The 17,328-nt window shown below is 38.4% G+C and overlaps 2 protein-coding genes across 2 annotated transcripts in view; both read right to left on the bottom strand.

Moving 5' to 3' along the window:
• Positions 1-4,118: 4,118 nt before the first annotated feature.
• Positions 4,119-13,190, bottom strand: LOC310715772 (uncharacterized protein CXorf38 homolog). Its single transcript, XM_083522459.1, has 6 exons — positions 12,717-13,190; positions 10,103-10,237; positions 9,246-9,368; positions 8,256-8,405; positions 4,723-4,893; positions 4,119-4,567 (listed from the first exon to the last, which is right to left on the bottom strand). The coding sequence occupies exons 1-6, from the start codon at positions 12,921-12,923 to the stop codon at positions 4,430-4,432; spliced, it is 924 nt and encodes a 307-aa protein (XP_083378585.1). The 5' UTR covers positions 12,924-13,190; the 3' UTR covers positions 4,119-4,429.
• Positions 13,191-14,460: 1,270 nt separating this feature from the next.
• Positions 14,461-17,328, bottom strand: part of LOC310715663 (protocadherin 8) — a 3,754-nt gene continuing 886 nt past the window's right edge. The window contains exons 1-4 of the mRNA XM_083522210.1: positions 15,712-17,328; positions 15,528-15,607; positions 15,299-15,429; positions 14,461-15,125 (exon numbers count right to left, since the gene is read on the bottom strand). The exon at positions 15,712-17,328 is cut by the window's right edge and continues 886 nt beyond it. Coding sequence (XP_083378336.1) covers positions 14,782-15,125; positions 15,299-15,429; positions 15,528-15,607; positions 15,712-17,328 — 2,172 coding nt within the window. The 3' untranslated portion in view covers positions 14,461-14,781. The remainder of the gene's footprint in view (positions 15,126-15,298; positions 15,430-15,527; positions 15,608-15,711) is intronic.

Below are 17,328 nucleotides of genomic sequence, written 5' to 3'. Positions count from 1 at the left end.
ACCCTCAAAGACCTGTTAGTCTGCCTTTAAAATGTCCACATCCACTACATTTATTATCCTAAATTAGATGCACCTGTTTGAGGTCGTTAGCTGCATAAAGACACCTGTCCACCCCATACAATCAGTAAGAATCCAACTACTAACATGGCCAAGACCAATGAGCTGTCCAAAGACACTAGAGACAAAATTGTACACCTCCACAAGGCTGGAAAGGGCTACGGGGAAATTGCCAAGCAGCTTGGTGAAAAAAGGTCCACTGTTGGAGCAATCATTAGAAAATGGAAGAAGCTAAACATGACTGTCAATCTCCCTCAGACTGGGGCTCCATGCAAGATCTCACCTCGTAGGGTCTCAATGATCCTAAGGAAGGTGAGAAATCAGCCCAGAACTACACGGGAGGAGCTGGTCAATGACCTGAATAGAGCTGGGACCACCGTTTCCAAGGTTACTGTTGGTAATACACTAAGACGTCATGGTTTGAAATCATGCATGGCACGGAAGGTTCCCCTGCTTAAACCAGCATATGTCCAGGCACGTTTTAAATTTGCCATTGACCATTTGGATGATCCAGAGGAGCCATGGGAGAAAGTCATGTGGTCAGATGAGACCAAAATAGAACTTTTGGGTCATAATTCCACTAAACGTGTTTGGAGGAAGAAGGATGATGAGTACCATCCCAAGAACACCATCCCTACTGTGAAGCATGGGGGTGGTAGCATCATGCTTTGGTGGTGTTTTTCTGCACATGGGACAGGGCGACTGCACTGTATTAAGGAGAGGATGACTGGGGCCATGTATTGCGAGATTTTGGGGAACAACCTCCCTCCCTCAGTTAGAGCATTGAAGATGGGTCGAGGCTGGGTCTTCCAACATGACAATGACCCGAAGCACACAGCCAGGATAACCAAGGAGTGGCTCTGTAAGAAGCATATCAAGGTTCTGGCGTGGCCTAGCCAGTCTCCAGACCTAAACCCAATAGAGAATCTTTGGAGGGAGCTCAAACTCCGTGTTTCTCAGCGACAGGCCAGAAACCTGACTGATCTAGAGAAGATCTGTGTGGAGGAGTGGGCCAAAATCCCTCCTGCAGTGTGTGCAAACCTGGTGAAAAACTACAGGAAACGTTTGACCTCTGTAATTGCAAACAAAGGCTACTGTACCAAATATTAACATTGACTTTCTCAGGTGTTCAAATACTTATTTGCAGCTGTATCATACAAATAAATAGTAAAAAAAATCATACATTGTGATTTCTGGATTTTTTTTTTAGATTATGTCTCTCACAGTGGACATGCACCTACGATGACAATTTCAGACCCCTCCATGATTTGTAAGTGGAAGAACTTGCAAAATAGCAGGGTGTTCAAATACTTATTTTCCTCACTGTATATAGCAATTTGCACATCTGGTTTGATGCTATTTGCATTTCATTGGCTCTCTACTTGTACTCTGCACAATGAGTTTAATCTAATCTAATCGTATTAATATGTAGAAAGATTTAAATGTGAAATAAGGTGAACTTCAAATTTAAAATTATCCATATAGAAGAGTGGACCAAGATCCTGGACTAAACTAAAAACAGTTTCCATGTACTTTTGGTCTGTACTGTATATATATATATATATATATATATATATATATATATATATATATATATATATATATATATATATATATATATACAGTGAGGAAAATAAGTATTTGAACACCCTGCTATTTTGCAAGTTCTCCCACTTAGAAATCATGGAGGGGTCTGAAATTGTCATCGTAGGTGCATGCCCACTGTGAGAGACATAATCTAAAAAAAAAAATTCAGAAATCACAATATATGATTTTGTAACTATTTATTTGTATGATACAGCTGCAAATAAGTATTTGAACACCTGAGAAAGTCAATGTTAATATTTGGTACAGTAGCCTTTGTTTGCAGTTACAGAGGTCAAACGTTTCCTGTAGTTTTTCACCAGGTTTGCACACACTGCAGGAGGGATTTTGGCCCACTCCTCCACACAGATCTTCTCTAGATCAGTCAGGTTTCTGGCCTGTCGCTGAGAAACACGGAGTTTGAGCTCCCTCCAAAGATTCTCTACTGGGTTTAGGTCTGGAGACTGGCTAGGCCACACCATCCTTGATATGCTACTTACAGAGCCACTCCTTGGTTATCCTGGCTGTGTGCTTCGAGTCATTGTCATGTTGGAAGACCCAGCCTCGACCCATCTTCAATGCTCTAACTGAGGGAAGGAGGTTGTTCCCCAAAATCTCACAATACATGGCCCCAGTCATCCTCTCCTTAATACAGTGCAGTCGCCCTGCCCCATGTGCAGAAAAACACCCCCAAAGCATGATGCTACCACCCCCATGCTTCACAGTAGGGATGGTGTTCTTGGGATGGTACTCATCATTCTTCTTCCTCCAAACACATTTAGTGGAACTATGACCCAAAAGTTATATTTTGGTCTCAACTGACCACATGACTTTCTCCCATGACTCCTCTGGATCATCCAAATGGTCATTGGCAAACTTAAGACGAGCCTGGACATGTGCTGGTTTAAGCAGGGGAACCTTCCGTGCCATGCATGATTTCAAACCATGACGTCTTAGTGTATTACCAACAGTAACCTTGGAAACGGTGGTCCCAGCTCTTTTCAGGTCATTGACCAGCTCCTCCCGTGTAGTTCTGGGCTGATTTTTCACCTTCCTTAGGATCATTGAGACCCCACGAGGTGAGATCTTGCATGGAGCCCCAGTCTGAGGGAGATTGACAGTCATGTTTAGCTTCTTCCATTTTCTAATGATTGCTCCAACAGTGGACCTTTTTTCACCAAGCTGCTTGGCAATTTCCCCGTAGCCCTTTCCAGCCTTGTGGAGGTGTACAATTTTGTCTCTAGTGTCTTTGGACAGCTCTTTGGTCTTGGCCATGTTAGTAGTTGGATTCTTACTGATTGTATGGGGTGGACAGGTGTCTTTATGCAGCTAACGACCTCAAACAGGTGCATCTAATTTAGGATAATAAATGTAGTGGAGGTGGACATTTTAAAGACAGACTAACAGGTCTTTGAGGGTCAGAATTCTAGCTGATAGACAGGTGTTCAAATACTTATTTGCAGCTGTATCATACAAATAAATAGTTTTAAAATCATACATTGTGATTTCTGTATTTTTTTTTTTAGATTATGTCTCTCACAGTGGACATGCACCTACGATGACAATTTCAGACCACTCCATGATTTCTAAGTGGGAGAACTTGCAAAATAGCAGGGTGTTCAAATACTTATTTTCCTCACTGTGTATATATATATATATATATATATATATATATATATATATATATATATATATATATATATATATATATATATATATATACACACACACACAGACATATATATATACACATATATACACATATATATATATATATATACATATATATATATACAGTACAGACCAAAAGTTTGGAAACACCTTCTCATTCAAAGAGTTTTCTTTATTTTCATGACTATGAAAATTGTAGATTCACACTGAAGGCATCAAAACTATGAATTAACACATGTGGAATTATATATGGAATTATATACATAATAAAAAAGTGAAAAATTTTCATATTCTAGGTTCTTCAAAATAGCCACCTTTTGCTTTGATTACTGCTTTGCACACTCTTGGCATTCTCTTGATGAGCTTCAAGAGGTAGTCACCTGAAATGGTCTTCCAACAGTCTTGAAGGAGTTCCCCGAGAGATGCTTGGCACTTGTTGGCCCTTTTGCCTTCACTCTGCGGTCCAGCTCACCCCTAAACCATCTCGATTGGGTTCAGGTTCGGTGACTGTGGAGGGCAGGTCATCTGGCGCAGCACCCCATCACTCTCCTTCTTGGTCAAATAGCCCTTGATGCCTTCAGTGTGACTCTACAATTTTCATAGTCATGAAAATAAATAAATATAAATATAAATATAAATATATATATATATATATATATATATATATATATATATATATATATATATATATATATATATATATATATAATTGCACATTTTCATGAAGAGTGCCAATAATTATTGAAGGAAATTGAGATTGCTCAAAAAGGAGGCAATAAAGGTTTAAATGCAATAACTGTAGCAACATTATGCTGTGAAATATTTTTTTATTTTTTATTAAGGGTTTTATAAACATTGAGGCACATGAGAATATTCTCAAAAGAGAAATTTCAAACAAATTATTTTCTGCGATTTACTACGTGAAATCTCATAGGTCACATGTGGTAATATGTATAATATGTATACCGTTGCAATATATGTGGAATAACCAGCTTGTAAAAAATCTAAATGAATGGCCTGAAACCTAATATTCCTGCGATAATCACTACGACTCTAAATAAAATTTTCTATCTACATGATGACTTCTGCTTCAAGTTTTCTCCATTTCCTTTTGCAGTCATCTTTCCTCATTTTCAGCGATCGCTCCTTGAAGCTGTTGTGCCTCCAGGACCTGGATGCTTTGAAGTTCTGTCCTGAACTGCTCTTCAAGATCCTTGTGGCTGCTCAGAAATCTATAGACGTTCTGCAGTTTCTCCTAAGTCATAGAAATCAATTAATTTGTCAATAAGGGGGGAAAAATGCAGAGAGCACATCGATAATTCCAGATTTTCACTGCCCCTAATAATTATAATATAGTTACAATTATAATAGTATTGATATTCTTGTTCTTGAAGTCTATGTCAAACCTACCAGAGGTATGAGATTCCCCTCGAGTTCACTGTTGTCTAATAGGTCTCTCAGAGACGCTCTGAGCATTTCAATCTCACACTGACTGATAGATTCAATCAATAAGCCTTCCATATTGGCTCCATCCAAACTGTCGACCTCAATTAAGCCCAACGACAGATCAACAGACAGGATCTGAAAAAAAAAACTATTATAAATAATTATGAATACACATGATGACATTGCATATTAGTTATTGTATTATCATTTTTGTCACATGGTCAAATTGTGGCCTATTCAATTAAGATCCAAATCCAGCACTCTGATCAAGTTAAGTTTTGCTTGCAAATAAATAACGTTGAAAAACTGAAAGAAATGGCATTGCATTATTTATATGATGATTTGTATGGCAGGCAGCACATAGACAACTTGAACTTTAGTTCACTTACCAATGACACCAAATAATAGACTGAGTTCATAGAAACTGCATTGCAGAAGCCAGTGTGTGTGCTTTGCAATAAACTGTCTCAAAGTTATAAAAAAATACAAGCAAATATGGCAATAGATACACCGGCATTATGTGTCGTATACAGCCAGTACGTTTGTTTCAAAGTTGTATAAGTTTTCACTTTGGAAGATATCTAAGCATGTGTCGCCAAAAAAAAAAAAAAAAAAAAAGGTTGGTCTAAAATACATTTAAAATGTAAAAAGAATTATTAAAATACTTTTTCAGCTTAAGGTCCCCTAAGAACTATATACAAGGGAAAAAAAGAATAATAATAATATATAATAATATATAATAATAATATATATATATATCTTTTCATTTTACTATTGATTGAAATGTGTGATATGTTTAAACATTATTATATTGTGTAACAATGCTATTAAATTATATTGGGGTGTAGCCGTACACCGGTTCAGATTGACCTCGGTTTTTAAGTTGTGGTTCGGTACGATTTGAGGGAAAACATGTAAAGCATAAAATTGTTGTAATTTTTTATTAACGCGTTTAATTTTTATTAACATTGGTAAACATCGACATTTGAAGAGTTTAATTTTGTTATGATTATATTATATATATATATATATATATATATATATATATATATATATATATATATATATATATATATATATATATATATATATATATAAGATTTTTTTTAATAATTTTATAATATATAATAAAAATATTGTATAATTTTTTTTTTATAATAAATCTAAATAATGCAATAGACATTTTATTTTATTTTATTGATTAATGAGGCTTGTGTATTCCTGGTGCGAGTGGGATTTACTTCAGGTGTTGAAAAAAATAATGTTGGGGATGCTGTAATCAATATATATATATATAGCACAAACCCCCACAAGCACACTCCAAAATGAAGTGCAAAATATATATATATATGCTATATATATATATATATATATATTGATTACAGCATCCCCAACATTATTTTTTTCAACACCTGAAGTAAATCCCACTCGCACCAGGAATACACAAGCCTCATTGTCACCTTTTCAACTTTTTGATCTCTTTACACTTATCTAAGTGTGGAAATGAACCAACTGTCACTGATCTCATTTACACACTTTCTTTTCATCTTTTTTTAATCATCTATTTATTAGGTTATATAAATCCATGAATAAGCATCAGCGTGAAGTATGTGCGTGTCTGTTTTGATGATGACAACACAGGAGCATGACAGACGTTATATATGTTGACAGATGTTATACGTCTTTATCTGGTCACAAAGTAAATTCCTTAGGCTTATGTCGAAGGCTGTCACATTTATGTGTGTGAAAGAATTATTCAAAACATAGATGCCTATCAGGGCATTTCTATCAAATTTGTATAATTATTATATCTGATAAAATGTAATGTAAACGTGTGTATACGTCAATATTTTTCCAAATGCGATCACATAATATCACATGGTTCCACATTGAAACTTTCTAATTCTATATAGTTTAGCAAGATCAAATAATTATCTGATGGTAAGATCATACAGTAACTGCTTATCCACTATGCACTACTGTATATTCCACCCATATTTATTCTGTATATACTGTAACATACAACACTCATGCTTGTACATAACTAGATCGTGTCATTTGAGCATGCAACCCCCGACATCCATGCCCAATCTTTGCACAGTATATTGTATATTACTATATATACATATATTATTACCTACTGCACCTTCAGTACATTAATCACCCTCACCCCTGTACATATGAACCCCATACCCTTATTTATTTATTGAAAATAGGCCACTTATGCACTTCTGGTTAAATGCTAACTGCATTTCATTGGCTTTGTACATGTTCCTTGCACAATGACAATTAAGTTGAATTTAATCTAGTCTATTCTAAACCATTGCAAGGCTATTTGCGCCCCCTGCGGGTTGAAATGTTTACAATTCCTCAACAGGATCCTTATTTTATTCATTATTGCAATCGCCTTGTAACGTAATTATTTAAAAGCTCCTTAGTTTTAAGTATTATATTATTGTTGTATTTGTATTGAAAAAAAAAAATAAATAAATAATTTCTTTGCAAAGCAATCATCAAATGGCTCTATTAACAACTCAATTGATAGTAGCACCCACAGCATGTAGTAATCCACACAACCATATATTGACATTTAGCTAGCAAGATTTTAACTAGCATGACTGTTTTTATCTTCCACTGTTGTTTCTGACTTCATGTTCAAAATGATCTCGGGCAACGTTCAGTTTTCTAACTAATTGTACTTAACAAGACACTGTTTGGTTTATCAGTTAAACTATGAAAGTCCTGATTTTATTACAAGTATAATGATATTACATGTATGATTTTACACTATAATAGTCATGACATTATAACTTATAAAATGTATAAGACACAGGCTTCTACTTCTTTTTTCGGCTGCTCCCATTAGGGGTCGCCACAGTGGATCATCCGTCTCCATACCACCCTGTCCTCTACATCTGCCTCTTTCAAACCAACTACCTGCATGTCTTCCCTCACCACATCCATAAACCTCCTCCTTGGTCTTCCGCTTTTCCTCCTTCCTGGTGGCTCCATCCTCAGCATTCTTCTTCCTATGTACCCCATGTCCCTCCTCTGAACATGTCCAAACCATCTCAATCACGCCTCCCTCACCTTGTCGCCAAAAGGTCCTTCATGCAATGTCCCTCTAATAAACTTGTTTCTAATTCTGTCCATCCTCATCACTCACAATGAAAATCTCAACATCTTCGTCTTATTTTCTTCACTTCTCCAACACACTCTCCATCACTTTGCATTATTGACCCCAAGTACCTAAACTCCTCCTCGTCAACCTGTCCATCAACAATGCAAACAGGAAATGGCTCAGAGCCGATCCTTGATGCAATCCAACCTCCACCTTGAACCAGTCTGTCGTTCCTACTGCAAAATGGATGAGACACAATGCCTCTGAAAATCAATTGGAAGCAAATTATATATGGACTAAAAATATTTAACTGATTGTAGATTTTTCATCCTTGTCCACTTTTAGATTACTTTCTTTCATGTCTTTTGTTTTTTACCTCCTGGATCTGCTGACCTGCAGCGCGCACTTCAGGGATGTGGCGTAGAGTCAGTAACAGCTTCTCCAGGCTTTTCTGAAAGCGTGCCATCCACTCATTCGATACCTGCATCTCACACGAGTGCGTTAACTCATTCCTACAGCGTATGACCTGTGGAGAACAGACAGATGTTATGTGTACATCAGCCAACTGTGTTCTCATGGCTCCACTACAGACAAATGTGAAATAAATAAAAAAAATTATGTCTATTGTGGGAAAACCAAACTTTTTTCTAAATGAAAAACAAATGAACACATTGTACATTAAATTTTAGTACTTTCATCATCAATTTTTACTATTATGTATAACTCAAAATCCTAATTCATGAGAACTGTTCCTCAAAACTCTTTCAATAAAATGCCCTACATAGACAAAGGTTTGTGGATACCTGAGCATAAGAATCAAATGTGCTTTTTGAACATCCCATTCCACATTAAGTCCCCATTTTTTGTTATAGTAAACTCCATCCTTCTTTGAAGATATTTAGATTTTGGTGTTCAGACTTTTTGCTCATTCTGTCATAGGGGGTGAGTAAAATCAGTTACTGATGTAGGGTGAGTAGGCCTGGGGTTCCATTTCATCCTAAAACATCACTAGCTCCATAGCAGACCACTCAAGATCTTTCATGTACACCATCTCTTCATGGAGCTAGCTTTGTGCACTGGGGCATTGTCAAGTTAAAACAGGTTTGGGTCTCCTAGTTCAAGTGAGGGAAAAAAATTTATGCTACCGCATCCATGACATTTTATACAGCTGTGTGCTTTAAACTTCTTGGTAACAGTTTGGGTATATATGGCTGGAAAAGTCAGGTGTCCTAAAACTTTTGTGCAAATAGTGTATATGTAATATATGTATACATGTATATGTAATATGTGAGGAAAGAATTTCACTGTGCTGTAATGTATATTTCTTGATAGAAGCAATTAATATGATGCTTATGCAAAAAGTTACCTCTGTTATGACACTCGGGTTGATGAAGCTGAAATGGTCACAGAAGTGGAGCAGGTTAAGCAGTGCTGCCGCATCACACTGGTCTGCTCGGGATAAATCTGCCAGTCCTCGTGGCATGAAAGCCTACACAATATAAGTAGACCTATTAAACACATTTGAATTTCATCAGGTGAAGGTGATCTGGGGGGCCACTTCATTTAACTCAAAGTACAAAGTACAGTCATAATGGGTCATATCTGACAAGCTTCTGTATTTCTACTTTCTACTTTAGATTATTAATTTGTCTGTAAGCAGACAGACCTACACTAAGGTGGTTTTCAAAATGGGCACAATTGCTGTGGTCCAAATCAAAGTGTGACTGCTCCTGGTGCCCCCCTATAGCACTGGCCTGTTTTCAGACTCACTTGATTCAATGAAACTTTGGTGCATTTGCATTCATCTTTGGTTTATCATCACAAATGTGCATTTGTATTGAACACCATATCAGCATGTTTTCAATGCAATACCATCTCAGATCTAAGACCCCCCCCCCCCCCAACAAGTAGTCTCGGGTTCAGCAAAAGCACCCTAAACAATACTTTTTAAGAGAAATTAATGCCCTGTATGTAGAGAAGTAAAGTTCCTTATCACTCTATGGACTTTGTTGCATTCCAACAAGAAACTACAATGCAATATCAGAATGCTGGAACACAACTATATTATCTGTCTTTATCGGTCAACTCATTGGTTGGTCAAGCAACCTATAAGAAACAGGATAATAGGGACCATCCTGCCATATTATAATGATGTCTGAGACTCCTGTACCAATCTCTCAAGGTCACAGGCACTTCACACACCTGTAACCTACTGTAACTTACTTTTGCCAGTTCCCAGTGTTCAGTAGGCCACAGCCAGGGCCTGCAGTTTCCCCAGTTAATAATGCCAGATGGTTTTGTGTGGTGTCTCAGTATTTCCTTCTTCCACTCATTACACAGAGGACAAGTAAACTCAAACTGGGGGAAAAAATAACACAACAGTATCACATTTTATATTTACTGGACTGATCATATGAAGAGCTCTTTTTTATTAAATTGGTTTAATGATATATACTACCAGTCAAAAGTTGGGATTCATCTTTTTATTCATTGTTCTTTGTTTATTTTGTTAAACAAAATACTTGTTAATACTGAACATATTGAAATGATGACAGAGCAAATGTGGAATTGTGTAGTAAACAAAAATCATTTTGAATAACCCAGAACTTTTTTTTACATTTTCTATTCTTTGAAGTAGCCACCTATTGCTTTGATAATAGCCTTTTGCACACTGTTGGCATCCTCTTAACCAGACTCATTAGGCAGTCACCTGAAATGATGCAACAATCCAGAAGAAGTTCCCAGAGGTGTTGAGCACTGGATGCTTTTCCTTTACTCTCTGGTCCAACATACACCAAACATTTTCAATTGCTTTCAGATAGTAATTGTGGAGGCCAGATCATCTGATGCAGCAGATTTTGAAGTCACAAACAGCATCCCCAGTAAAGCACCATCACACCTCCTCCTCCATGCTTCACAGAGGGGAACTACACGTTCAGGACCCGTCAGTTTACCCTCTGTATGTCCAACAAAGACACGGAGATAGAACCTAAATTCTTTTATTTGGGCTCATCAGACCAAAGGACAATTTCATTCCTGATGCCCAATTCTTGTGTTTCTTGGCCCAAGAAAGTCTCTTCTGCTTGTTGTCCATCTGAAGTAATGGTTTCTTTGCCATAATTTGACCATGAAGGCCTGATTCAAGCAGTCTCTGATAAAATATTTCTTAGAAGCATTTATGTAAATCGGTGCTTTCTGAGGTTGGTAATTCTAAAAAACCTATCCTGTGCAGCAGTTCTTGGTCTTCCTTTCCTGGGACGGCCCTCATGAGAGCCTGTTTCATTGGTGTTTGATGGTTTTAGTAACTGACCTTGAAAATATATTTAAGGTTCTTAAGATTTTCGGACTGACTGACCATAATTTCCTAAAATAATAAAGGACATGGTTTCCTCTTAACATAACAGACTGCTTTTCAAGTCAAGTCAAGAACCTTTTTTTGTCATTTTAGCCATATATAGCTGACGCAGTACACAGGGAAATGAAACAACGTTCCTCGAGAACCCTGGTGCTACATAAACAACAGAAAACTACATAACAGAAAAACACAGAGCTAAGGACTAATGAGTGTCCTCGCCACATAAAGTGCATCATGTGCAACCTGGTGTAAACAGAGCAAGACTGGACACAACATCTTTTAGCTCCTCCCTTCTGGCAGGTGCTACAGAACTTTGTTCTCCAAAACTGCCAGACACAGGAACAGTTTCTTTCCCCAAGCAATCAGCCTCATTAACAACTGACCATAATTATATTTCCTGCTTCATATCTATAAGTACTGCCTTATCAGAACTGTCAGTCATCACATTATCTGTATATGTTACACACGATATGGCTGCTATATATTGTACAAAGTTCTATATTAAACTCTCAATCATACCTGAAGCACAATACTGTCATCTGCACTACCATACACTCTCACACTTTATGTACATTACTGATCTGTCATATAACCTGTATCCCTATTTAATACTCACACTGCCTATACTGTCTCACATTGTCTGTATTGTCTTGTATAGTCTGTTTTTGTCTTGTCTTGTCTGTTACGTCTTGTAGAGTCCAAGCTGAATGTATAGTGTTATTTATGTCTGTACTTTGAAAGTCACTAACAGCTGGAACCAAATTCCTTGTGTGTGTCAACACACTTGGCCAATAAACCTGATTCTGAAGACAGACAACACAACACAACACAACACAACACAACACAAGACAGTGTAGGACAAATACACAAAATAGCACTGTTAGTAAACCTGCTGTACCCTGCTGAAAAACTGAACCCATTCCAGGTGACTACCTTATGAATCTGATTCTGCTATAAATGGACATTCGGTGCAACCCAGATGAGGATGGGTTCATCTTGAGTCTGGTTCCTCTCAAGGTTTCTTCCTCATGCTATCTCTGGGAGTTTTTCCTTGCCACAGTCGCCACCGGCTCGCTCATCAGGGACAAACTTATTTATAAAGAACATATTCACTTTTAATCACCACATTATCTGTGTAAAGCTGCTTTGAGACAACGTTCATTGGTAAAAGCGCTATACAAATAAAAATGAATTGAATTGATCAGAAAATGCCATGAGTTTGTGCTCTTTAAAGCTTTTGGCAAACACAAATATAAAACATAGTATACATAAGTCCATACGTGTTCTTTCATAGTTTGGATGTTTTCAGTATTAATGTACAATGTTGCAGAAAGGCATCCCATTAAAGGAGAAGGTGTGTCCAAACTTTTCACTGATACTGTATGTAATGATAGAAATAAATAAGGGGCTTGTTGGGGTGTTTCTATTTATTTCTATACAACTGAGTGTATATTTTGAGCAGGGTATTATTAATAACAATACCTGATTACCCCTCGGTCTACAGCTGCTTCTGCACCTCTGGTCTCGTAAGACGGAGTTGTTTCTGGTGACTGTGGAGTGGAAACACTGCATTTCCCGGTCTGCATAGCCGCACAGTCCATCTTTAACATTCTTAAGGCAAAAACCCGCTTTTATCCAGTTTTTATACCCAGCCTGGTTAAGACGTGCAAATAAATCTTCGTAAACCATGGCTATATGGTAAAATGTTTCCCTGTGCACGAAACGCTTCCGCCTTGTGGGACAAGAAGACAGGAAGAACTTTCTCTTTCTCCACCTCAAGCGTCCATTGGTTGCAGATTCAGCGCTTTTGTGTTTCTGTGGTTCGTGTTCAATGTGAAGTTTCTGTAGCTCAGACAAAGTTACCGATATTATTCCCGGTTATATGTAACTAAAGCACAAAAAATGTCCCGGATGACGACATAATATTTTAGACGTCTCAGATGACGACATCCTACTTTGCATATTAATTAGATTGTCGGGCTAATTTGCATATCAAAACGTGGTACATGAAGATTTACTCAAGACACTTCATTGAATAGAAAAGTTTCATCAGAATTGAAAATAAAAAAAACGGATTCTATATTATTTTGAAGAGAAAAAAAAAATCTTTGGTCTTGGTGCCATAATTAGGTTTTGTAAGTAGTAGCTCCTTGGTTAAGATATTAAAAATATTATGAGGGCATATCAAATGTTATATAAATATTAATATTAATAAATATTTTATCATAAGTTCAAATATCCAATCTAACAAGTTAAACCTTAAACTGCTTCAGGTGTCTGCCTAATGCCATAAGGTACATTTAGCTAATTGTGTATTTTTTAAACACTACAGATATCAGAGAAACAGTTGAAAGTGGAATATGATAAACTTCTATACTGTTCTAAATGTCTTCAAAAACTCACTCAACTGGGCAGTAGTAGTCAAGTGGTTAAGGGTTTATGATCAGGAGGGCAGAGTTTCAAACACCAGCAATCTGCTGCAATTGGGCCCTTGAGCAAGGCCCTTAACCCTCTTTGCTCTAGGGGGTGCTATATCAGTACTGACTCTGCCCTCTGACCACAGCTTCTAAACAAGTTGGGATATATAAAGAAAAAATGTAAATTCCACTATGCTGTAATGTATTTGTGACAAATAAAGGTTAACAATCAAATAAATTATTTTTAAATATATATATATATATATATATTTTTGTTTGCCCTGCACCTCATGGGTTGAGGGTTTTAATCCCCTTGCACCCTCTTCTGTTCTAATTCTTTGTTTTGGGGGTTTCCTCTGGGTATACTGTTTTCCTCAATAAAAAAAAAAAAACATACATTGTAGGCTCATTTCAAAATTCTCAATTGTTTGTTTTTGTACCCTGTGATGGGTTGGGTTCAAAGTCCATTTTTCCCCAATCTTTAGTTCCAAAGGTTTTCTCATAAAGACTCCTGGCTCTTCCATAATGAGATGGAAAATCATAGTTATGACTAATTAGAGTGTCAAAAACTGACATCAGATTGAATTAGTCCCAACAGTCACTGAAAAATATCTAATGATTGCAGGATCTGCAGTCCATTACGTTTAATAAACATCAGTAAAAGTACCTCCTTTGGATTGTGACTTCGGGCGGCATAATGATAAACTTTTCACATGGCAACAACGATACTGATGCAAGTTCTTTGTTAACTATTTATACCTCACACATTTAATAGCATGAGTAGCCTAGTTAATAGAAGACTCAAAGAATTCAGGTTATTCATTTATTTAGAATACCATTAGAAATATACACAAGGTTTCAATAAATATGATATATTTTACTTACAGCTATTTACATGTTATTTTCATAAATAAAAGATAAGGCTAATGAAGCTATGACAATCTACATCAAATGAAAGTTACTGTGTTGACCCTACTACAACAATGTACAAATAAAGAGCAGAAATTAAGCGGACAATACAGGAATACGACAGAAAAAACCCCCAAAAAAAACAGGAATGATGAAACATAAATGTTAATAACAGAATGTAAAGTCCATTGTCTGTGATGAAACCATTACGTTTTTCTTTTTTAAAAAGACGCAACAGTCATGCTGAAAATGTCTGCACTTGGCTCTCTGGGTGATGCAGCTTGTTTGTCTATTAACTGTCTCGGGATATGATGCTGATAGTAATAGGAGGGTTGTGTCCCCATCCTGTGCAAGACAGGGGCTTTGGTTTGATTAAAGACTGTATTACAAATGTAGTCTCTGAAGGGTGGTCCTTGATTGGTGGCAGCTGGATGGTGGCCGTGTCCCAGAGTCCGATATGCTACAGTGTACCCACTGTTGCCCACATGGGTGCTTGTAGTGTGTGTTGGAATCTCTCTAGGTCTGCATACTCTGGCTCTATCCATTGGTGCAGTGTACAAGGAACCTGAGAATACACACAAAATCAGGGTTATTACATATAAGAATGGCTTTCCAACAATTTCCAACAATTCTTTTTTCCAAAAAAAATCTGTTCACACCACATTCATCGTATGTGTTTCATAAAATAAAGTCTGCATTTTAGAATATAAAGAAATAAAACAATGCATTAAAACTTACCGCTAGCTTGCTGATGTGCAACGGGAGCAATTTTCCTAATGGCTTTTCCACTGTCAGAGTCGCTGTCATTCGAGTCACTGTCTCCTTTCCCACTGTCCTTAATGCTCGACTGATCAACAGATCCGATTTCACTGTGAATTGATTACCACAATTAGCACAAATGCACAGATTTGCAGTACAGATTTTCAGTCAGAAATTGTAGCGGATGTGTAAAGAAATTCAAACAAACCTCATCTGAAGTGTATATCGTTCCCCTTGCCAAAGGGAAACCGGCTCAAAATGCCCTTTATTGAGAAGAGGTCGGAAAATCTGAGGGGAAAGAAGTGACCGTGAGTATGCATAATTTTTACACTTTTCTCTGAATAAAGAAAAATATGCACCTTATAGATAGTAATCAGAAGCGTATGACTTACCTTACTGTCAGAATCTCTGCTTTGTTCATCTTCATAAGTAAAAGATGATTCATCCCTTGAAGAAGAGATTTGTTCGGTGACTGTTACACTACCTCCAGAGAGGCTGCTGGAATCCGAAGAGTCAATGCTGTGTGTTGGTAATTGAGTTTTTCTGAAGTTCTCCCCAGATATTTTGCTGATCGAGTTGACATCCCTGTGGCAGTTCCAGCGTGAGAGAGCGACAGCCACGATGGCGACCAGCAATACGGCACATGCGGCAACCAGAAGCCCGATGATTATGAAGGAAACATCAAAATCAGGCGTGGTCTGTTTTTGACTCGCCTCAAGAACTACCACCATTTGCTCTTCTAAGGGCAAGGCATCCGAAACCACAAAGTGGATTGAGGCTGTGTGGGAAAGAGGTGTTCTGCCATGGTCGCTTACTGCCACTTTGACATGCAGTGTGTCTCCAAATACCAGTGCCAGGTTATGCTTTATTGCCATCTCACCTGTATTTTGATTCACAACAAACAGGAGAGCCTCGTCCTCCAAAATGCTGTAGGAGAGCTCAGCGTTCATTGCATCATCGTTATCAAGTCCTTCTAGTTTCAGAGCCATGTAACCAGCAGGAGCGTTGCATGGTAAAGGTATGTCTGCTGAACCATTGACCAGTATGGGGTGAACAAAGAAGGGTGTGTTGTCGTTCTCATCCACAACCCTGACCTTGACCAGCGCTGTGCTGGAGAGTGGAGGGAAACCACCATCTGTTGCTTGGATGGCCACTTCGATCTGCTTGACATACTCATGGTCCAAAGGCCTCATTGTGTACAGAGTCCCAGAATCTGAGTCTATTGAGAGGAAAGAACTCACAGGAACACCTTCAATCTCGTTTTCAAGAAGCGTATAAGTCACCTTGCCGTTGTCTTCTTCATCAGGGTCTCGAGCTACCAGAGAAGCCACGTAGGATCCTGGTGCTTTGTTCTCCATCACTGAAACTTCGAAGACGGCCTTGCTGAAGGACGGAGCATTGTCATTCTCATCACTCACTCGGATCGTGTACTGGGTGAAGGTTTTGAACGGCGGCGAGCCGAGATCTTCTGCTACGACGGTGAGGTTGTACTCGGGCATCTTCTCGCGGTCCAGCGCAGCAGTGGTGACGATCATGAGCGTGTCTCCGTACGCCTGCTGGAGTCGGAAGTGCGCGTGCCCGTGCAGGCCGACGCGCACGTACCCGTTTGCGCCCGAGTCTCGATCCGTGGCGCTCACGAGCGCGACGAAACTGTCCACCGCAGCCGCTTCCGTGATGTACGCCACATCCGCGCTCCTGGGAGACATCGGTTTGATCGTGACCTCTGGCGCGTTGTCGTTCACGTCTACGATCTCCACCGTGACCGTGCAGGTCGAAGGCACCGAGTCGGAACCCAGATCGTATGCCCTGATGCGCAGCTCGTAAGATTTCCTCGTCTCGTAGTCGACCGAGGACCTCAAGCTCAACGCTCCGGAATAGGGATCAACCTCGAATGTGCTTGTGATCTCGTTGGATTCGCCGTCCGCAAGATCGTAGCGCACGTCCCCGTTTTCACCGTGATCAGGGTCCAAGGCTTGAACCCGGAGCAACAGGAAACCGACAGGCGCGTC

The sequence above is a fragment of the Silurus aristotelis genome (genome assembly GCF_946808225.1).
Source record: "Silurus aristotelis genome assembly, chromosome: 20".
Classification (NCBI taxonomy): domain Eukaryota; kingdom Metazoa; phylum Chordata; class Actinopteri; order Siluriformes; family Siluridae; genus Silurus; species Silurus aristotelis.
Note: the sequence above shows the minus strand (reverse complement) of the source record. Positions and strands in the feature narration are given on the sequence as shown.